Source organism: Haemaphysalis longicornis, unplaced genomic scaffold, assembly GCF_048455015.1.
Source record: "Haemaphysalis longicornis isolate Haplotype H1 unplaced genomic scaffold, Haemaphysalis longicornis Haplotype H1 scaffold_1, whole genome shotgun sequence".
NCBI classification, from domain to species: Eukaryota; Metazoa; Arthropoda; class Arachnida; order Ixodida; family Ixodidae; genus Haemaphysalis; species Haemaphysalis longicornis.
In genome coordinates, this window is record NW_027526203.1 from 134408730 (window position 1) to 134431627 (window position 22898).

The 22898-nt window shown below is 46.0% G+C and overlaps 1 protein-coding gene across 2 annotated transcripts in view; it reads left to right on the forward strand.

Moving 5' to 3' along the window:
* Window positions 1–1330: 1330 nt before the first annotated feature.
* LOC144180513 (sphingosine-1-phosphate lyase-like) overlaps window positions 1331–22898 on the forward strand; it is a 65084-nt gene continuing 43516 nt past the window's right edge. The window contains exons 1-3 of one of the 2 annotated variants that reach the window (XM_077708847.1): window positions 1331–1780; window positions 11208–11376; window positions 19920–20095. In XM_077708847.1, the coding sequence (XP_077564973.1) occupies window positions 1763–1780; window positions 11208–11376; window positions 19920–20095 (363 nt within the window). In that variant the 5' untranslated portion in view covers window positions 1331–1762. The remainder of the gene's footprint in view (window positions 1781–11207; window positions 11377–19919; window positions 20096–22898) is intronic. The other variant, XM_077708852.1, reaches the window with a different exon arrangement.

A 22898-nucleotide genomic window follows, 5' to 3' on the forward strand; every position in this document is an offset into this window, starting at 1 on the left:
ATTAATCGCGCTAACTTTTTTACCAGCTAATCGGTTCAACTCATGTGAGTGTAGTAAACCAGAATAAAGCCCCCCAAAACTCTTCGCAAGATTATCTCACGTCGCCGCCTTACACCATAACATACCGCTCGTAGAATCCCATAATCAGAAGCGAACGTACGTTTCAAGTGGCAACGAAGAGAGGCTCCGGGTTCGCTTCTTTGAGAAATAGCGACACTAAGCACGCGTTCCAGTTACATCTATGATATACTACGCGAGGGTCTGTTTAGCGCGCCATCCGGGCAACCACTCATATAGACTATATGTTGCCCTAAAATGCAAGAATGTATATGATGTTGACTCTTCAGCGTGAAAGACCCCGGCCATACCAAAAGAAAAAAAAAAAAGACTTCGAACTCGAAATGTAGTTTCTGCCATCAACCGATTAACCGATCAATTATTTTATAATGCCTGTTGATTAATCGTATTCATTTTTAATCAATGCCCAGGCCTAAAAAGCTCATGCTGAAGTTTATTAACTAGCCACAGCCAGCGCATATCACGAATCGTCAGATCAGCTGTTCGTCGCTAGGCTGAGCTAAATTTACCGAATGCCTCGCGCTTTACGTTCGCATTTATTTATCGCGATCGATATGCGGTGAAGACGCTTCTCGCTGCCGACTGCGCGTTTCGACGTGCGGTGTGCGACACCACCGCGCAACCCGTCTGAATTTGGCGCCACGGCATTCTGAAAGCAGACGGCGTGCCTCTGTTGCTACAGCAACGGGGGCGCATGCGCAGAGAGTAGTGGGAGTGAGATCAAGTGTGAAATTGGCGCCAATGGGCGCCTAATACATTATTGGCCGACCATTTGGACGACCAATTGGAATTCCAATAGGTCGGCCAATGGTTTTTTTGACTGGGCCCTCTAGCGCCAGTGGTTCCCATCATAGGGAACAGTGTCCCCTCTAGCCCAGCCGGGGGAGCCTGGCCCAGCCTCCCACCCATGGGTCCCAACTAATAAAGTATTTTATCTTTCTCTCTCTCTATATATATATATATATATAGGGCCCCAGATTGAGGAGCGGGGTGTCACAACTTGGGGGCAAGATTAGCTAGTTTACTCTAGCAAGATGGTACATGCTGTTACCCATGGAGCTGTTACCCCACAATTCGAAGAAAAGGCTTTAGTCAATATCATCATGATCCTCAAACAAAGCTAATGAACCGTAAAGCAAGTTCACGTGGAGCACCTGGGCGGATTTTTTAGATTAAAAAATCAGTGGAATGACGTTTTTTAGTGAGCCAGACTAAAGAAAAAACTTGTTTCTTTGTTGTGCTGCATTGATTATCATCATCATCACCAGCTCAATTTGATCGCATGCATGATCGCATGTGTTTTCGCTGTAGCACCGACGGACGTGATACCTGTGGCTGCCGTGGTTATAAGTTATAAGGCCTCCGTCATTGCAGCTTGTTCGAACAAGCCAGCTCGAACAGAGGCTAGACAGTGACGCGCACCTTAAAAAATCTGGGAAAGCTATCGTGTCGCAACGCACCGTGGGAGGACGTGACGCGGTGTCACCGCTGCGACGTGTGCCGCTCGTACCGCCTACTGCTGCTGCTATCGTCGCCGGCATGATAGCCGCCCCAGTGCATTGATAGACGGGCCACACGGCCGGCGGCGGTCTGCTGCGAGTAGCGACACGTGATTCGTGGTCGCCGGGGGTGCGGCCCATTCTTCGGCCGCAGTAGAGTCATCGGTTCCTGACCCACGTCGAAGATGTCGGATAGCTCGCTGGTAAGCCCTCGGCAGCTGCTGGCCTGGAGAACAGTGTGTGCTGTGTCTAGCGCTGTGTCCAGGCGTAAGTGCAGTCGTCGCTAAAGTGGCGTCCAGGCGTAACCATTGCTCAAGTTATGACCGACCGTCGCCAGTTATAATAAGGTAGCAGTGACTGGCTGGCCGGTGTGCATTGGGGATTTGGCTGGTTGGGTAAAAATCAAGGCACACTGCTCTCCCTTCGATTTGTGGAACGGGCAACGCTAGCCACAGCTCTGGGCGTAACGCTAGCGTTACGTCCAGTTCAAGTTTTCGTAGCTACTCGTTGGCGTGGTTGTTTGCGTTGTGCTTGCAGTATTTTCAAAACGCAGTGCGGATTCCGTAGTCCAAGTCAGAGCATAGTTTTCTTCTGTGGACCAGACTGCGATGAGGGATCGGGATAGGTTAGTTTATAGGTCTTGTCACGACGAAAGCGTTTGGCGAGGAATGCCTGATGCCACCGAAAACCTTGTTGTCGGGCCCACACCAACAAGCATTCGGCAAAAAAAAAAAAAAAAAAAAAAAGTGACATGATCCTCAGAAATTATTTTTTGCCTGTTCCAGAAAAAACTGCTGATCATCATCCTCTTTCACCACTGGGCTACACTGCAGTGGCTAAGACATACAGGTCGCCAGTTCTATGCAGTCCCCTTAATGTTTTTCTCCTTCATATTCTTCGTTATTTAGCATTTTTTTATTGGGCCTACTTTTCTAATTGGGGCCTACTTGGCCATTCAGTTGCCGCATCGAACTTCCTTATTTGCCAGTAGGCAATAACATCTTTGATTTTGCAATTATAGGTAACCATGTGCCATGTGTGCAGGTATTAGTCTCCTGCCAATCTGAAAATTATATCCAGTTAAAATTTGGTTTGCTGTGAACTTGCGAAAACGAGGTAAGTACACCTCTTTTTCACAATGCCAAGCTTTAAAAGTAACAATGCAACAAGTAACAACAAAGGAAGCTGGGCGAGTTGGTAAGGGTTCATGGGAAGCGAAAGCACAAAGAAACAACCATGAGGAACGATTACAACGCTTGTAATCGTTCCTCCTATTGTAATCGTTCCTCCTTGTTGTCGTTGTTTCTTCGTGCTTTCGTTCATAAAGTTAGTCATTGTCTTAGCAGCAGCTTGTATGCTCAGCCTCCGCACTTAAAGATGGTCATATCATCCTGCATTCTGAGGAACGGCCGGTGACCTCATCATCGTTGTTGATTGGTGATTGCCTTGTCAGTGAACACCTCGAGCACCACCACATTTGCACCTGCTCTGGGCATCCCAGAAGGTGATCAGTGGTAGTGATGGGGCTGATTGAACACTGATGCCAGGGAGAGGGGTTTGATCCCAGCCATGGTGGCTGCTTTTCTGATTGAGGCGAAAAGCGAAAATGCCATTGTGCTGATATTTTGGTGTACATCGTAGATCCCCCCTGGTGGTCGAAGTTAATCCCCTTGACTACGGCACTCCTCATAGCCCAGGTGTAGCTTCGACGCGTTAAGCCCCACAACCAATTGACAGACGCCAGTTGGCGGCAACGTTGAATGCTGCAACTCCAGTGGCGGCACATCTTCAGAAATGACGACTGTTGCGTGACAGAACATCCCGCTTGCAGTGGTTGAACCGTTGGCTGTCCACAGTGCGGTTATCATTTCAGTTAACCTTGAAAAGGTGCAGCTTGTTGGTTGCTCTGGCTTGGAATGTCGAGGAGAAAGCGCTGAATTAGCCTGCGACTGTGCTGGCACTTGATGGTCCTTACCACGGCTGGGTCCAGTGGCTGAAGTATTCACGTGCCTTTGGGCATGGTAACAAACAACTACGAGGGCAGTGCTCATAGTTGCATCGTCAACGCGTTGTGCTCTACAGTTGTCTAAAAGCAGAAACCCTGCCTTCCGCATTTTTGGCGGGGAAAGCACCAGCTGAGAGATGTTGCTCATGTCATCCCCGATGTAATGTTGCCTTTGTACTGAACAAGCTTCTACAAGGAGTGGACGCTTATCAGGACCATCCATGTGTGGGCACAAAGTAAGGCCATGCGGCTTGTTCCCCCCGTGGCATTTTTGACCGATGGCATTGCGTAGAACAAGCCCGTACCATGTGCATTGCAAGGGTCCAAACAGCCGCGTGGCTTCCGGGATCCATGTTGGTATAGCTCCACTGTTGACACTCATCGGCTCTCCACCTTGGCTAGAATGCTGTTCTGATGCTGGCTTTAAAATGGCCATGTCCAAGAGTGTCGAAGGGTGCTGCCAGAGAGCGGCAGCCTGTTTGCTTGCTGCTCGAGGAGGAACACCAGCTTGTTCACACCAAGGAGTGTGTTGTGCGGGTGCTCTGCCTTCCAGTACCATAGACAGCCAGCCACACAGGACTCTCTCCTTTTCGGCTTCAACCATGATGACTGCCTTCTGCTGGAGCGTCCACTTTTTTTTGGCTGAGCAGGAGGGGGCACTTTTTCGACAAGCTGCTGCATCAAAGCAGGCAACCTCACGCGTGATGAGACGAGTGAAATGCGATTGCCTGTCACATGGTGATGCATTGCCAGCAGATCATATTTTATTTTATTTATTTTTATTTATTGGTACCTCAAGGGCCCTTTTGGGGCATTACATGAGGGGTGGGCAAGAAAATAGGCAGGCAAAATACAGTGCAATGATGTAAACAATAAGGGTTACACGTCATGACACAAATCTTGTATCGCAGACCTAAAACGAGTGCTATCAGTAATAATGGCGATGTCGGCAGGAAGATTGTTCCAGTCATGCGCTGTATGAACAAAAAATGAACGTTGAAAAGTTGTAGTGTGAGCGCGTGGTGGGTAAACAGCGTTACGATGGCTGTGGCGCGATGTTTTAGGAGGGGGTAGGATGAACTGATTGTTTGGGGGCAAGGTATAAAAGAACCGGTGATAAAGAGACAGGCGTGCTATCTGTCGACGGGAGGTGAGAGGAGGGAGGAGAAGTTGCGATTTTAATGCCGAGATGCTTGAGTGATACGAATAATCTGAAAGGATGAATCTGGCTGCGCGGTTTTGAACGGTTTCAAGGACGTTACAGAGGTTTGCTTGGTGTGGGTCGTAGATGGCGTTGCCGTAATCGAGTTTGGAAAGAACGAGTGTTTTGTATGCAAGTAATTTAACAGACGATGGTGCTAAGGAAAGGTTGCGACGTAAATAACCGAGAACACGATTTGCTGCGTTAGTAATTTGACTGATATGGTAGGACCAAGTTAAATCGTGACTGATGTGGATGCCTAAGTACTTGACTGACGTACAGGAGGGTACTGCAGTATTGTTTAGGTAATACGATTGGGGTGCATAATTAGAACGATGGTGAAAAGAAATCAAAGATGTTTTACTGACGTTAAGTGACATGAGCCATTTCCTGCACCACTCTTGAACAGCAAGAAGATCGTGTTGAAGGGCAGTCTCATCTGAAGAGTCGGTTATTGGCCGGTATACAACACAATCATCTGCAAAAAGGCAGATATTAGAAGAGACAACGTCGGGCAGGTCATTAATATAGATTAAAAAAAGAAGGGGCCCAAGCACGGTGCCTTGGGGGTCACCCGAGAGATCTGGGGACAGGGCGGACGAGTGCGAGTTGGCATAAACAAACTGTTGACGATGCGTAAGGAAACAGTGAATCCAGTTTAACGTGGACGGATGTAACTTAAGACGAGATAGCTTAAATATTAGTCGAGAATGGGGGACTTTATCGAAGGCTTTCTCGAAATCTAAGAAAAGGGCGTCAACTGGAATGTTGCGGTCAAGATGCGAATGCAGGTCGTGAAGGAATAGAGCAAGTTGAGTGTCGCAGGATAGGCCTTTGCGGAAACCATGCTGGTTGGGATTAAAAAAGTTTGACGACGATAGAAAATTGGCAACATGGGAGTAAATAATATGTTCCATGATTTTTGAGCATACACACGTAATAGAGATTGGACGGTAATTAAGGGGGGATGATCGGTTTCCTTTTTTGAAGACAGGAGTGATTTTGCCAATTAACCAGTCTAATGGAACAATGCCGGTGTCCAATGACTGTTGAAATATGAGGCACAAGATACTTGACGATGAATATTTGGTGTTTTTGAGCACTTTAGCATTAATACCATCGATTCCAGTAGAGGAAGAATTACTGAGTGAGTCTATAACCTTAACAATGCCAGTAGTGTTGAAAGTAATGCTAGTGTCGGAAGGGTGTAAAAAATCGGGCATATCAGGGAGATCGTTGGCAGGCTCGTTAGTAAATACTGAACAGAAAGCAGTGTTTAAGATATCGGCTACCCTTGCATCGGGGATAGGGCACCCGGTGCGGTCGAGTAAAGAGATAAGGTTAGATTGATCTGGGTTTATGGTCTTCCAAAATCGTTTAGGGTCAGTTTGTAACATTGTGGGCAATGTGTTAGAGTAGAACTTGCGTTTAGTTTCGGTAATTAGCGTGTCATATTCTTTAGCAGCAGCGTAATATTTTTGCCAGGCAGAATACAACCTAGTAGATTTTGCAGAGCGAAACAGGCGTTTTTTCTTGTTATTCATGCGTTTTAAAGCGACGTTAAACCAAGGAAAGCGAAGACGTTCAGTTATGGTGGTAGTTGGTATATAAAGATTGATTAAGCGGTGCATTTCATTCTTAAATATTTCCCAGTTAGATTCGACAGAGTGGCTGGAAAAACTATTGGCGAAGTTGTCAGCGAAAGTCTCAAGCTCTCGGTTCATGTTCAGATAATCACCACGGTTGTAAAGGGTAATGGTTTTCTTTTTCTTTTTGGGTATCTGAAGACTGCACTGAAAGGTTGCGTGTAAGACTGCGTGGTCACGAAGCCCTTGGAGATAACAGAGGTGAAAAGCGATCAGGATCTGTGGTAAGGATTAAGTCGAGAATGTTTGCATATGGCACCAATGCAAACCTGCCAGCGATGCTGTTTGCTCTAGTTAGGCAACTAAGAGTTCCTAATCCCCTTTGTTGCCTGGCAGGTTGTGGGTGGCACCACGAGGGTTCTCCTTCAATTTCTCGTTTTCACATGCTATTTCTGCTTCAACTGTTTCGGAACTCGTGACACCATTTCACACGCAGCCGGCATGGCGCTGGCAGTGTTCACAAACTGATGCATGCAGTCACTGCTACAGGTGTCGCCACTCTTCCAGAATTTCACTCCGAGTGAAAAAAAAGTTCCACATGCGGGAAAGGAGCGGATGATATAGCAGAGAATCTGCACCTCTATTGGAAGCGGTCATCAAATACTCACCGCTATGATAGGCCTGACACCTTCACGTAGTGCATATTTGGTGGAAACCAACACCCTTGCTAGCCTCCGCAGTGTTATGACGTCTGCACGAAGTGGACATGGTGTGGTTATGCTGTATGCACCCTCTGGGCTCAAATAAATGGAAACTGGAACAGGCAGTTTTCAGGCCATTCTATGTCAATAATTATCGCGCGTTCAAGCATTTAAAATGCTGTTTCAGCATTGTTAGCCCATCAAGCATAAATAAAAGCAATTAAAAGAAAGGAAGGTAGAAATTTTGTGTCACTACTTCTTTAAGAAAGTTCAACTTCGTGTCAGACTGCAATTGGTCAACAGTATTTCTGGGGACGAGGCCACAAATAAACGTGGCCGTATAATTTGGTGGGCCACACAATCCCTTTTTGGTGAATGCTTATTATTTGAAGCATGTGCTATGTCTGTAGATGGCAGTCACCTGTAAATCTTGGATCTGTTTATAAACGTTTTCTGACTTCCCCGAGGAAATGTTACGAGCGCCTTACACACCCAAGAAGGCTGACTGGTCCAGTTGGGGGGGGGGTTGGGTTCAAGGCGTGACATGTCACATGCGATCTGGTCTACAGAGTGAAGCGGAACTGGGGTCTGGTTCCACATAATAGGCAGTGCGTTTTCAAAACCATGCCCAGCCGTGGCAGTCTGATGAAAAAAGGACACATTTTTTTTTCCTCTCCTCTGAGTAATATTTTGAAATGCATTGTACTTGCAAGCAGCTCAGCACAACCAAATAAAGGTTTGTAGGTGGATCCACACAGTTGTGCAGCATTTTCAGCGCTCTGCTGTTCTGGCCTGCTTTGCGATGAAGCAGAATAGCAGACATGTTTGGCAACATTGCTGGACGCAGCTGTTCTAGTGGGATAGAGTGTTACGCACAAGTGATGGTGTGTGCGGGATACCCCAATGAAGGGCGGTTGAAGCAGCTGTGCTACCAATCATGACATTGGCACGAGCATTTTTGTGCCGTGCTGAGCACCTGTTTGTGTTATGTCCTAACCTTTCATGGGAACGAATGAACCCGGAGCACTTTTGCTGGCCGTTGTGTCGAATGCGATGTTCACCAGTCCTTTCCAGGCACTGCAGGCATACCTTAGCCTACGCGTCGCACATTGAATGTGATTTCAAGCAAAAAGCATGCTTGCAGTTACAGTTCTCCTTGTAGTTGATTTTAGCTTTGAAATTTCTCCTGCCAAGTTTGCAGATATTGTTTAAATATCTGCAAAAGTGTCCCGTACATTTTTAAAATTTGATTCGGCAGTGCCCAGCAGCAGGTGGAATGTATTGTTCTGTGAATCCTGTGCGGTCTGTGGCGGCAGTGCAAGTGGCACTTGAAGTTTACTTGATCGAGGGATGCATGGATTAGATGCGCACCAGTGGAGTTCCTCGAAATGGTACAGCTGCTCTTTCTGACTTCTTAATGAGGAGTTGTTTATTGCTGGCTTTGGCAGTGGTTTGGCCTGTCCTCTTTTTAAGCGGACATAGTTGGTTACGCTGTATGCCCAGTGCATCAGGTGGGACCTGAGGGGAAATGCAGCAACTGCAGGTTTTATTTTGGGTGCATATAAATAACGTCAAGGAGGTAGAAAAAACCTTAAATAAGGTGTGGGCCTGTGCCACCTTGGCGTGTTGTAGGAAAGAACGGCACACTGTGCGGTGTTTTATAAGGGATAGTGAAAATAGTACACGGTGTTGCTTTATTCGACGACTCGTTAGTATTTTGTTTGCTGCGAAAAGGAGTCGGCTTTCAAAGGGTTGGATTTCAAATAGCCCGCTTACTGTGGTTCTCTATGATGTGGCCTTGTGTCATACCGGAGGTGGCAACCCGAAATGGGGCCAGTTGTGGAGAAAGCGCAAATTTGGAATACCTGATCAAACGCATTAAAGCATAGCAGCGTGAAATAACCCTGTGGTGTCATGGCCATGGCAGCTTGATCTCCCTCTTTTGGTGTGGCCTGCCGAATCGTCTCGCGAACAAAAGAATGTGCGTCATACAGTTGACTCACTGGTTATGGTGAGAGGGGGGGGGTTCTGCTTATTGGCAAAGAAAGTGCCTTGCACCTACCTGCACTGTCTTGTGCGAAGGTGGTGTTTTTCTACTATGTGATACTTTTACCCAGCTGTCATCTGGTCAGCTAGCAACCCAGATTTTTTTTTTGCTATTGCTGTCAGGTTTACCAGTCTGTGGATGGAAAACACTGCACGCGATGCCTAAAAATTGATCCGTGCCGCTTTGTAACTTGACTGCCTCGCGAAGTCTGGGACTGTGCTACCATGAGCTGCCGTCCAAAGAAAACCGTTATAATTCCTGGCTGCAGAACATTTTCCATCATGTCAGACCAACTAGCTCATCAGAGTGCTTTGATGAACTTTTTCCCGAACTGGGAGTGACTAGGGCAGTGAGGGGCAGCCAAGCTTCAGGACGTTCGTGTTTGGTTTACTTCACTGCAAAGGGGTGCAGGGTAGGAGTGAAACACAAGTTGGGGATTTCAACAGCCGTGCTGACTAAGTTTCTGTCCTACCCAACCTGTATTTTGCCGTCTTGTTCCAAGGAGTGCTAAAATCTGCTTCGTGTCTCGCGTGATTCGTTCACCTTGTTAAAAAACGTTGCTATCATGTGTGGGGAAGAAAACTGCTGAGGATGCTGTGTTGCTGCACGCTACAATAACGGATCTTCTACAGGAGGGACTGGCAGAACAAGCCCAATAGTGGAATGGCTCCAACTGGAAAGACAAAGCCTGGGGTCATGAAAAGAGCTGTACTGCAGCCTCATTATTGACGAAATGTTAGTACAGTGAAAAGTAATTGATGATCGTCAAGTTGACAGAATTTGGGCACTTGTTGGTACTGGCTGCGAGTCTAGAACCGGTGGGGTGACTGCAATAGCCAACAGGCTGCTTTGCTTTGTCTTGCGGGGGGGGGCTTTCCACAACATACATTATCCCCGTATGGTATTTTTTTACGAGGAACCTGAAACGTAACCGGCTCCGTAACTTGACGCTCAGTGTGCTGAAAGCTGTTGAAGGGGCTCATTAACCACCAGGCAAACATTGCCATGTTTCGAGGTGCATGCGTTGATAACACTGCTGCATTTTTTGCCACATTCAGTACGGGAAAATGACCCGTTATTTTTCTCAGTAGACCCGAGCCACCTGATGAGGAATTTTAGAACGAATTTGCTTCGTTCCGCCATTGCTGCTTCTGTTCCCGAGCCACTGAGTGCCGCAGATGATGCAGTGGAGAAAAAGGGAACTATTGCTCTCACAGGCGGAGAGGAGCATTCGGCAGGCCACGCCAAAGGGGGGAGATTTGAACATCCGTGGCATGGCTATCGTGTTGGCGCTCTGGACAATGGCTAGAAGTAAACTTGAGCCCTCAGTGCCTTGTGAGAAAATTACAGGTGCAATTTGTTCATGCTTGCTTCCACTTGAAAAGCTGTTGTGCAGTTGCGCGAGCCACTCAAGCAGTATCACCAGAGCTCATAAAGCTGCTTGTAGCAATTCCTCTGATTCATGTCGATTTCACTTGTAAGCATTTCTGTTAATTTCTGTACTGCCACAGAGAAATTTAGTTTTTTATTTGAAACACTGAGCGTCAGTGCCACGAACCTGCAAAACAATTTTAGTGATTGCCTACTTTGGTCGGCATCAGCCATTAGTTCAAGTTGGACGTATTGTGCCACAAGTGCAAGTGCGGCAAAGCAGCTGGGGCATTAACGTCCCCCACCCCGCCAGGTGGTCAAAACTAATCCGAAGCCCTCCACTACGGCGCGCCTCATCACCTGCGTTGCGTCGGCTCGTTAAACCCTACAATCAATCAAATAAATCAATCAAACATCCCCCCTCCCCCTTTTTCTTCAATGTATGGGTTATGGGATGGAAGTTTGCCTTAAAACTGGCATGACCGTTACTCTGCCTTCATGGTCACTGATGAAATGCAGTGCAGAAATGAGCACAATCGCAGTTGCTGGACATTCGTTGTTTCACCAGGCCTGCGTGCTAGCTCGGGATGTATCTGGCCTGGTCGTGCTGCTGTGGCAGTGGTGGTGTGTCGCTTGTCCCGTGCGTGCATTGCAAGTGTGGAATGAGACGTTGTCCGCACTCTTCTGTGCTGAGGGAGAAGGGGCTGGGGGGGTTGCAGAAGGAGAGCCTGGCGTATGCCATGTGGCGCGTGTGCGGCCTGTTCAGCTTCCACTGGGACCTGGTGAACAGCCGCTACCAGGAAACGGAGCCGGCCACCCTGATCCTCACCACGGCCCTGGTCACCTACATCGGACAGCGCCTGCTGCGCCGCCTCATCTATGGCGAAGGTGAGGCCGTTCACCATCGTTTTGAGAGCTGCTGTTTTGCCCAGGTCTTCTGGGGACGTTCGTTGGGGGAGGCAGTGCAGTGCGTGCCACGGTGTTTCATTCAAAAGAGCTACGTGACCATGCACCGCTTTGTTTGTGTGCCTGGTCATCTGGAGCAACGCACTATCCTTCAGTGATAAAGGAAAGCCCAAAGCCCAGGTGTTTACAGAGTTCGAGGGAACTCTGTAACACCTGCTTTGAGTGGAACCTTTGTGTCTCCGTGGCACTACAACAATGATCAAGATGGGTGCACAAATAGAAAGCTTATTCAATTTATAATCAAGTGCACGCAAATAATGCCTTAGTAAAGAGAAGGTGACACCTGGCACCAATGAGATTAATTCGGAAAGGGATGAGGCTGGTCTGTTTGCGGATCTTCTTGATGGCATCGGTGCCGTGGTGCAAGTGGCACTATGGCACAACAAAGCTAAAGATATGTGAAGGTAGCTGGGGCTTCTCAAAGCTGCTTTACCTTCTTGAGTGGCCGTGCCTAATTGCCTTTGTACCACGTGGCTTTGCGTGGTCGGCTGCACATCACAACAAAGAAAATGCGGAACAATATCTCATAGTTTTGTTTCAACCGTGTGATTCACATTGTTTAGTTTGTATTCTTCGGGGAATTTACAGCTCCGGAACAGCTGTTGAAGCAACGTCACCTGAACAGCTGGCCTTGTTCAGTTGATGTTGCTTGCAAGGTTGCGGGTTCGATTCCCGGCCGTGGCGGCCGCTTTTCTGAAGGAGGCGAAAAGCAAAAATGCCCGTGTGTACGAGATTTCGGTGCACGTTAAAGATCCCCAGGTGGTCAAAATTAATCCGGAGCCCTCCACTACGGCGCATCTCATTGCCTGCGTTGCGTTGGCAGGCACTCTTGAAACACTCCTACACTCGTACAACAAAATATGGCTTTCGGGATGCCTTCCCAAGGCTCGGGGGAAGGCTGTAGTGGTCAAAGACAATTTTCAGCAAGCGTCAGAAAAAACTCAGAGGTATGCTTTATCTCGGAAGAAAAGTAGCTAAATGAAATTTTTTCGGATGTACAAAATGTTGTTACGTGTATGTGGTGTTTGCGAAGGACGTAAGAAGCACCGGCAGCACCACCGTACGAAGGGGGTGAAAGAACACAAAGTAATACCGAAACTGAATATAACTGTATTAGCAATATTTTGAGTAAAATCCAAAGTCTTAGCATGAGCGGATTTCCCGCTACAAAAGATGACCTCCAGCCTTCTAGCTGTGCAGGCAACAAGTGCTGTCCAAGTGACTTTTGCACCCTATGGATAAGATGCTTCAGAAAACGGCAGACAAACTGGAATGAGAAAGTGAAGCCTACTGATGCCCGACTGTCAATGTGCAAGGCCAGCGCTTTTGGTTATCCCTCTCAGAACTAGGTTCTGGTAATTGCATATTGTCCACAGACCCACTGCTACTGATAGCATTGTGAAAAATCCATCGAAGATAGCACTGCGGAATCACGTTTCTTGTGGCACGCATTTTACTCTGCACTTGGAGTTGTCTTGATCCGCAACTACTATGCAATTTAGTTTTTTTTGCGGCCCGACTCAGGATATACAGTAGACTCGTGATAATTTAAACTTGAAGCGACCCCAGGATTTTGTTGGATTTAGCAGAAGTTCTGATAAATATGACATGGGGCAACATACCAATGTGTTGTAATGAAACGCTCACACATATTTCATAATACATACAGCATTCACACACAACGCTGAAGTTCTATTCACACCTTGAAAAAAAAAAAATCGCGAATGGATCAAACATCTGCCCCGCCTGCCGTCTTGTTTTTTCTTTTGTTTTTTTTATGCTTTCTCTTTCAATCCACACGTGGTTGTTGACGCACTCGGTTAAACTGTGAAATGTGTATGCAGGTAATTTGCTTCATTTATGGCTGTTAGGGATATGAGGATACAAATGTGCAGCTAGAAGCGGCAAACGTGGGGGGTATTTTCCGGCAAGAACAACCAAAAAGTACGAATCAACTGAATTTACCCAATGGAGTAGTTCAAATTAAGTGGCTTTAAAATGCATTAAAGACATAGCGGGCCAACTGAAATTTTGAAATTCGTTTGAATTAACCAAAAGTTTGAATTATCTGAGTTTAAATTATCGCGAGTATACTAACTAGTATACTTAAAATGAAAGTACTTCTCCCACAACATGACATTTATATCAGGGCAGTGTTCACACACTTTCTTGACAACCCTGGAATTTAGAAGTGTCATTTTCAATGCCTTGAATGAAAGTGCTGGAATTTCTTAGTGGTACTTGAAAACCCTTCATTTTCACGGTGATAATCAGTGGCTCTGTCAATTCACAAGAATTTAAAGTATTTGTCTTGGATTTTGAGTGTTAACCAGTGTAAAAAGCATCCGAACAGTCAAGTTTCAGTGCATTGTGTAAAATTACAACAAATTTAGCAGATTTTCATTAGCATGAGGCAACAATGGGAGCAAGAACTTCTCAATCCAATTCATGTCTGGATACAATCCCATGGAGAAAGGAAGCTGCAGGAGGGAGTGTCACGTGACAATCACGAAGGCTAGTCATAGAGAACAAAAATAAAAACCAGAGGCAAGTACACCCCGCCACGTCATAGGCAAGCAGTAGTTCTTTGCACCTCACATGACTGCCCACCCACATTGCATACGTCTCTGTTCGGTGCCGGGCCGGTCGGGCGTCAGGTGCTGCGCTGGGTGAGCCGATACGGTGAAGTGGTCGGACAAAGTGGTCAGAGTTTACTGCTCCGTGCACATACCGAACAGTTGTGCGCCACCGTCCAAAGTGAAGATGAGAGAATACTAGATTAGTGCCTCTCATTTCATTTCACAGAACACACCACACTTGTCTCGGTTGTTTAATATTATTATTTATCGTAACACATCTTTTCAACTGTGCCGTAGGCCCTCCTATAGGTGACGAACTTTTTATTGTCATGACTGCAGGCAGTCTGTAACTCACCACACTCCATCCGAGGTGCAATCTTGCACTTTTTTCCCATATATTCCCATCGCACTGATTAAGCAGTCGTCGGACAACCAGCCTGCGTAGCTATACGTGCGGCATACCGCCCTCTCCCTCGCACTTTCCTCCTCCACTTTCGTTCTGTCTTCGGTGTTTCCTTTGTTCACTTGGTTACGATACCAACGAGGCCACCAAGCCATACTAGCGTACGCTTAAAAGGGACCCTGCAACACTGTTTCAGCAGTGCAAATAAGCCTGCGCGATGTTTAGATTACACTGCCAGGAATACCTGCGCCAAATATTGCACGTGCACATGAAGCGGTGGGCATGCAAATAGCAATGAAAGATGCAGAAAAACCAACCGCGCTCTCTTTTTCCTTCATTGGGCACCACTGGCACCACTGAAATGACGTCATTTGTGTGCTGGCTGTCGCTGGTCAACTTCATGGCTTATTTCTCATGTCCTGTGATGAACCGCCGCCGTCACCGCTGTGCACCAACCTCTTGTATGCCTGAACCTGTACAAGCAGTTTTGGCATTTCTTTTGTGTTTTGAGTGCGCGCGGAGTTTGAGTGATGAACTCAATACTTCCCCTTCAACCAGACCACTCGACAACAAATGTTTATTGCTTCAAAAACGCCCTCCCAGCCTGAGCACGTGGTTGCGAGAAGACGGCCATGCCTGCTTTTTTGTTGCACTAGACCGGAAATAGAACCCTCCATGTTGTGGAGAAAAGGAAAAACTCCCCGGCCTATGATATATCGAAGGCAGCATACCATCAATAATGCTTCCTGGAGGCGTGTATTAGCGATTAGCTTAAACAAAGGCACCACATTTATAAGTGCAGAGCTTCACAGAAGGGCTCTAGCTGGCCACAGCCTGTGTCAATTTATGTTCAATTAAAGGAGCCATGAAGACAAAATACAAGTTAGGTTTATTAGAAAGACTGCTTAGTCCCGATAACAATGATACCAATATCATCGCAATCTTCGAACAAATAACGGAGATATTAAGAAAACGTGTGAAGCAGTCGCGACCCCCTAGCCAATTTCCCGCAACTTTTCTATGACGTCACGGAACCTTGTTTGTGCGATTGGCGGCCTCCTAACTGACCTGTCGTGACGACACATGACTGGACGTCTGTAATGGGGCCTCTAGTTCCATTTGACCGCATCACTTGAATGCTATAGTGTAGTTAACACACTGAAAATTGTTTTATTGCTGGCCCATATGACGTCATTCTTGCTCACAACACGTCACTGTGGCACAAAATTTGAAAGTTTTTAAATACTACTTCTTGCCTTTTTTTCGTTAAAAAGACCTCTTTTGTCGCTGTAATGGAGCCGAGTGAGATACTGAATCCTAGTTTTTTCAAATTAAACGAAGTTGTATTTTCTCTTCATGGCTCGTTTAAAATGTTTGTACAATTTTGAGCAATCTGTTGATGGAATTTTGTGTGCACGGTAGAATAGGTGCCAAGTTGTTTTTGTCATTTCCGGGTGTTGAGTTCTACTGCTCATTACAATCGGGGGCACATTAGAATCTTGCAAATAGGGTATTTCACCTATTTGAAACTTTGTTTGTTCTGTTGCACAAGATCTGCATTTTTTCCTGGCTCATTGTATAGTTTCAAAGCATATCTTGTACCTTTGTTTTATTCAAATCCTGGTTTTTTGTTTTCCATTTTTGCACCCATGCATTTTTTTTTTGTTAATCAAATTGTGCCTCCTGAAATGTACCTTGTGTTTTTGCAGAGTTCTTGACTTGGATGGAAAAAAAAAACTCAATTTTCGTGTGGGTCCAGAACTAGTGTTGTGGCTATGAATCCAGATACTATTCACAGCGTTTGTACATATGAGAATTCGCGAAATAAAACCTTCTCTTCTTCTTCTTCTTCTTTTTATTGCTTCACATCTCGGCTAATTAGACATCACTATATTCGTGCAGCAAGTTTCTCATATTTGGTTTTACATGTGTAAAAAATGTTGATTTTCTTACTTCAGAGCAGCTTTTGCAACATAAACCAGGATTCCATCAATGTCGAGACCGTTGGTAAGCGTCATACTGCACAATTTCTGTCAACAGAGTGTCATGTGGTGCCCTCTGTCATTGAATCTAAAAACTGAAATGAAGAGCTTGTGTCCTGCTTCTGCTAAATTTACCAGAGCACACTTAAGTTTGGTGCCCTTTTTGAATCAGTGGTTTTTCTTAGGTCCACAGTATTGTTGATCTGTTGGTTAAAGAGTTAACATTGCGCATTAAAAAGCAAGAGTTCCTTGGTTCCCATACTTGATCACAACAAAAGCATCGTCTTAATTTTTTTTTTTTTTTTCACTTCCACGGGCCATCATACTGTTCTAGTGCAAGTAGCAAAAACAGCTATGGCTTCTACACATAGTGAGTGCAGTGTGGTTTCTGGTCAGCAAGTGGTGCAATGGTGCATGGAGGTTGCAGAGTGGGAACAGTTTGGTGGGGATAATGTCCCCTGCCTGCAAAGCTGACGCACTTTGCACACTGTTGTCAGGTGCTCAAGGGCAACAGGCGGTGCTTGTTGGGTGGCTGAACTTCTTCCATCGCTGTGGGAGTCCAACAGATAGGCCGGAAAAAAAGTGCGGGCGAGATTGAGTGCCCCCAAATGGCCTTCGCCATCCTTGTGGGCCGTTGTGGATATCCATTTGGCGAGGTTCCAGTCTAGCAGATGCTTCTTCTGTCTCTATGGTTTTCAGTTTTGTTTGTCCACCCTTTTTAGATTGAGTAAGGGCCCATCAAAAAACAACACAAAAGCCGAAAGCAATCTTGTGAGAGCCATTCTGAGCACCTGCCTGTCAAGATCGACTCGCGCGTGTCATTGGCTTCTGTTGTGCATGGCGGCCTTCCTGCTTTGTTTCCTGCACACCTGCCTGGGGGATGGCAGGAAGTGCGCGTACCTTGACTCGCGTACAGCTGATGAGCAAGGCCTTTCACTACAGGTGTTTCCTGTGTCTGAAAGCAGTAATTGTTTTCTGTTTGTTTTTTGCAGCTCGTATGTGGCCAGGCGACAGCACATTCAGGCAATTCTGTAACTGTCTAGTGACAAAAAGGTGACTCATAATAGTAGCTGGGGTCTGAGGGAATATTGGAAACTTGCAAACATCAACAATTTGGCCCTGTTCAGCACAATCAGCAGTATTTGGAAACCTCAAATACTTTCCAAGTTTTTCGACGTTCAGAAATGCTTTGTTTAAAGCGTCAAATGCTCAAATAAAAATGCATGTAAAACATACCCTTTGAAAATTTACTAGCTAGGCACCGATTGTATTGCACTTTGAGTGCTTACACCGGTAGCTAAATGCACCATTGCTTCCTCTGCGGCTGCCAGCGACAGCAATGCATTGGTGACGTGTGGCCAATGGGGGCAAGGAGGGGAGGGGCTTCGCTCTGTACGTCCTGATAATGCCCCGGTCAACAGTCCCTAGATAAGGAAGGTTAGCTGCGCACTGCTACAGCCCTCGGGTTTTCTCTCAAGTGATGCGCAGAGTTTATGATTGCCTTTTTTTCTATATAGGAGGACACTGGAGTAACATCGAGCTTGCCTAGCTTTGTGCTGCGAGATAAAGCCTTATTGGCACAGGCGAGGATAGTTATTATCGTGCAGTTGCACAAGTGTGGTCTGACCGTCTTTTATTAAGGGGGCAGTTGGGTCTTTGGGGCCGAAAAACGGTCAAAAAAAGCGTATTCTCAAAAATGGCATTTTTGGCCTCCACGGCCATTTTTCTATCGGTCTGTAAATTTCCTCATCAAAAGGCACCATATTTTGTTGGTATTATATTATAATAGCATTTTAAAGTGCCCTCTACAGCTCAGTAAGTGCAGAATTCGATGGTGAAACGGCACTTTTCTTGCAATGCAAAGCTAGCATTTCATCCTCAGATATTTTGGCACCCAGGGCAGGTACAACTTTAATTCTTTTTGCTTCTGATACTGAAATGTGTGGGGAATACAATGTTGGAAACAAAATTTTCAAATGAAGGCTTTGGAAAATTATATTGTGTTCAATTGGCACCACCTGCGAGCGATTTCTGAGAGAGCACGGGAGAAGTGAAGTTCCCTGTTTTGTAAAACGACCAAAAATAGCTGAATCAAAAAAGTACTTCCTATGTTGTATTCTTTAGTCATTTGTCTGCCTAGCCACGTGGTAATTGCCATTCTGTATGGAGTAGTTATTTTGCAACTGTGACCCAAAATAATGGCAATTAATCATTAATTAACTCAAAATATAATAAACTTACAAAAAATCTAATGGCAGATTTGAAATCAGCACAAAAAACTCTATAACACAGTGCAGTTTCATTAAAATTGGTTGGTAAATAAAAAAAATAGCTCTAAGACCAGTCTGCCCCCTTAAAGATTCATATCAGGCATGAAATGCCCTTAGCGGAATCTATATCAATTTTATTTTGATGCGTGGGCACATTAGCAGCACAGGTGTTAAAAATAAAATTCATGCACTGTTAGTACTGAGAAATGGAACCACGATCCAAGGGTGGCGGAACAAGATGATACTGCCATGCTTTGAGGGCATGCCTGCGATATTGTTTTAATGAGTGTAATTTCTTGTGCACCTGCCGCGGTGGCTCAGTGGCTAAGGCGTTGTGCTGCTGAGCACAAGGACGCGGGTTCGATTCCCGGACCGGTGGTCGCTTATCTGATGGAGGCGGGAAGCAAAAACACCCATGTGTTCGAGATTTCGACACACGTTAAAGATCCCCAGGTGGTCACAATTAATCCGGAGCCCTCCACCACCGTGCGCCTCATCGCCTGAGTAGCATCGGTGCATTAAACACCCAAACAATCAAATTAATTTTTTGTGCCTTTCATTGCCCCACATACCTGGAAGTGGCATGAAAGTTCTTGGAAGTGCCACTTGTGTTTTTTTGCTCTTCATGTTTAGAGCAATTCTGATGGCCACATTAGTGGTGGCGTGATTCACCACGTAAAATGAAAGCTGCTATGGTAAGCAAAAGCAGGCAGCCTACCCAAGTGTCTTTGAAACGTATTCACAGTGCAAAACAAACAAGCACAAAGCGAAGGAAAATCAGGGGGTCAGTGCTCGACTCAACCCACTTGCTGTCCAGCGGTCATCCCCTTGTTTTTCTGCTCTGTTCAATTTGAACTTGCAGTACTAACAACAAACTAGCTCAGCTTTCCACCTTAGACGAATGCTAAACTGACCTGCCATTTTTACGTACATTTTGGACATTTACGTATTCATTTGGACTCTCTTTGGTAAAGATGACATGTTCAGTACTATGGGAGTGATATATGCCAAAACTGACTTTATGAAAATTTGTATCGGAGTGGATGGCTACTTCTTCTTCTTAATAAGTGCCTGAAGGTAACGAAACTTCTTTCCCAAAATTGTCGTATATGGGTAGCTCTTCCACATGTTTGCCTCAATTTGCTGAGAATTTTGTGTAAAGGGCGCACATTTGTGGCAAGTGCCAATTCTGATTGTCAGCTGTTGTGCGAACCTTCTTCTCCTTCTGCAGGCTTTGTGCCCAATGGGAAGCGTGGCCTGCTGGCCACTGTGCGGGGGCTGCCCATCGTGCGGGACTACGTCCAGCAGCGGCTGGACCGGGTGTCCGTGGACATCGAGCGGTCGCTGAACAAGCACTACGGCGACTGCCGCTTCATTCTCGAGCTGCCCGACAAGGCCTGGACGCCCGTGAGGAGAACACCCCCCATACTATTCTTCCTGCATTTGCCTTTTGTTTTTACCTTTGCGAGTCCCTGCCGGCTCATAAACTACTGCGGCATCAGGAATGGAAGCGTCATTCCCGATGGCTGCTGAGAATCCGGGAGCTGGTGGCCAAACCTTGTCCTCGGGTTAATTGAAACGCATCCAAGACAGGGCCACCTATACCAACTAGCATATCTTTTACTGAGAGGACGGGAACATTGAGTGTAGTGTGCCCTCACCCTAAGCAAGCTTGATGTCATGCGGAGTCTGAGCTGCATTGTTTCCCAGCCTCTGAAAACTGCAACGATAATGTAGATGTAGAAATGGTTCGAAGCGACGTTTGATGCCTATGATTGCAGGAAGGCATTTGGCATCTTCTTGAAGCCAACCATGTCAGTTGCTATGAGAAAACACGCTTCAGTGCTGCCGGGGCTCCTTCAATTAAAAAAGTATTTCTGCCACTGGATCCACTGGGGAGAAAAAGTACTCCTCCAAGCTGAAGGTGCAGTCACTTTTTGTAGCTGCTGGCTCACCGTAGATTTGCTCAACTGCAACTTGTCTGGGAATTAAGTTGCACATTTAGTGCTGGCATGCCTACTGTACAACCCTGTGCGCTCTTTTCTTGTTGGTTTGCTTTTTGCACAGCTTAATTTAAAGGGGCCATGCAGACAAAATACAAGTTTTTTTTATTTGAAAGATTTCGTGTGTTACAGTGCTCCCAGTGCTTGTCCAGCAGCAAACGATGCAGCATGCACTGAGAAATTAATCATTTTAGGTTAAAATTTTGATTCTCCGGCCAAATAGTGCGTTTTCGTGACGTCTGCCACGAAGTAATGAGAGTGGGTATTCAAACGAATTTCCAGTGTGTCATTAGGCTCTGCAACCTTCAGTCAGTCCTCCGAGATGGCGCTACCATAGTCAGCTGCAGACCGTTGACCGCCGTTGCTTTGTTTTTGACTGTATTTGCTCCTGGCTTGTTTTTGTTACGGTAGAAAGTAATCGTTTCGTGAAACGTGGGGTATGCTCGATCAACAGGGTCATGCAAGGCAACGTCGCTTACGCCAATCGGCCAGTGTCGTGTAAGACAACTCCAAAGTGGCGGGCTGTTGTGCAGCTTAAACAAGCATAGTGCGCCTAGTACCCACAGCAGGGTTCATCGTTGCTTCCATGTTTACGTGTATTTTCGTAACTTTCACTGTTTACCCCACCATTCTTACTGCTGTAAAATGAATGTGCCCTACATTTAAGCGCGAATAGCTCGTTCGGCAAGCTTATAAGCCCTGCCTAATTTGCGTTTGCTTTTGCCGGCCTCATCCAATCGCACAGCTGGGCACATATGTCATTATAGGTTCTGTTGCGGGAAATGAGCTAGTGGGTTGCATGGCCATTGCCCTTTTTCCTAATTATGTAGCTTATTCGAACGAAGTGTGCGTTAAAAAAGGTGTCAGTATGATTCTAACGAGGCAAGCTATCGAAGGAACCAAACTTGTGTTTTGTCTGCAAGGCCCGTTTAAGTGTACTTATTAAGCGTCGAGGTCGTTGTGCATGATGCTGTGATTGCTTTGAGATGTCCTCGTGGGGCCAAGCAGTGCTCTTGGGGAGTGCACAGGCTGGCACCCAGCAGTGTCCCTCCTTGCATGCTGCATCAGAGCCCTGTTATGGAGATTTCAGGTTTTTTCTTTTTTTTTTTAGACTAAGCCATATATTGCATTTGGCTGCTGGTTTAATTAAGGCGGCGGGTGATTTTGACTTTTGTTTTCTTCTACTGTCCTGGCTTCTTTTGCAGCTGTGTTTTGGCCATGCAGCAACCAGTAAAGAACAAGGCTGAAGGTTGTTATTTGACATCCCATTCGCTTTATAATGAGTTAGCATTCAGTTTGTGGGAAATGCTTGGTAAGGGGAGTCCAAAGGGTGAAAAAACTTTACCATCCCTTCGTAGAGAAAGTGGAGAGAAGTGCGAAAGCTTTCTCACATCTGACTGCCTCAAAAGTAGGAGCGTGCGTATGCCGAATAGTAACTTTCGAATTGAATATTGAATCGAACTCGGAGAAGAAGCCGAATGTTGAATTGAATATCGAATATCAATTTCTTTAGAGGCCTCGATTTTTTAAAGGTCTTTGCACAAAAACAGAAGCTACTTCGCATGTTTGGGAGCCATGACGGTTTGGGAGCCATGACGTTCGTTTTCAACCTGAAGAACGCACTTTTCAACTCTCATTTGCAGCAGTCCAGTCGCCGAACCACTCTGAGGCGATACTTCAGGAATCCGGAGCGGGCACGATATACGCTTGAAAAAGAAAAAAAAAAAAAAGGAAACCATTTTTTTTGCACTGGAGTTGCTTTACTGCAATCACAGGCAGCATTTTGCTGGCAGGAAAAGTATGACTCGAAAACACGGCACAACCACAATCGCGGACCACAATGAGGCACTACTTCGGAAGCTATCCCATCAAGACAGTGAAGCGTGAATGATACATTGCAGAAGGAAAGCTCACACTACAGTTGCCGTGCATGCGCCTGCACTATCCCCTGTGGTCTAAAAAAGCAAAAAAATGTGACACTTACACCAACTGCATTAAAAAAAGCCAGAAAACGTAGGCGCTGTCAAAAACAACAAGAGCGGCGGTGATTGCTTTACCGGAAGCTGTCCTAACATGGAAACATCCACTCGCAGTATTTTAAATGGCGACCAGAGGTATTGGCTGTGGCATGAAGAAAAGATCTTATTGCCACAATCGCAAATTGCTACTCTGTGCGGCGGAATAAAGTTTATGGCCTCTGCAAGGCG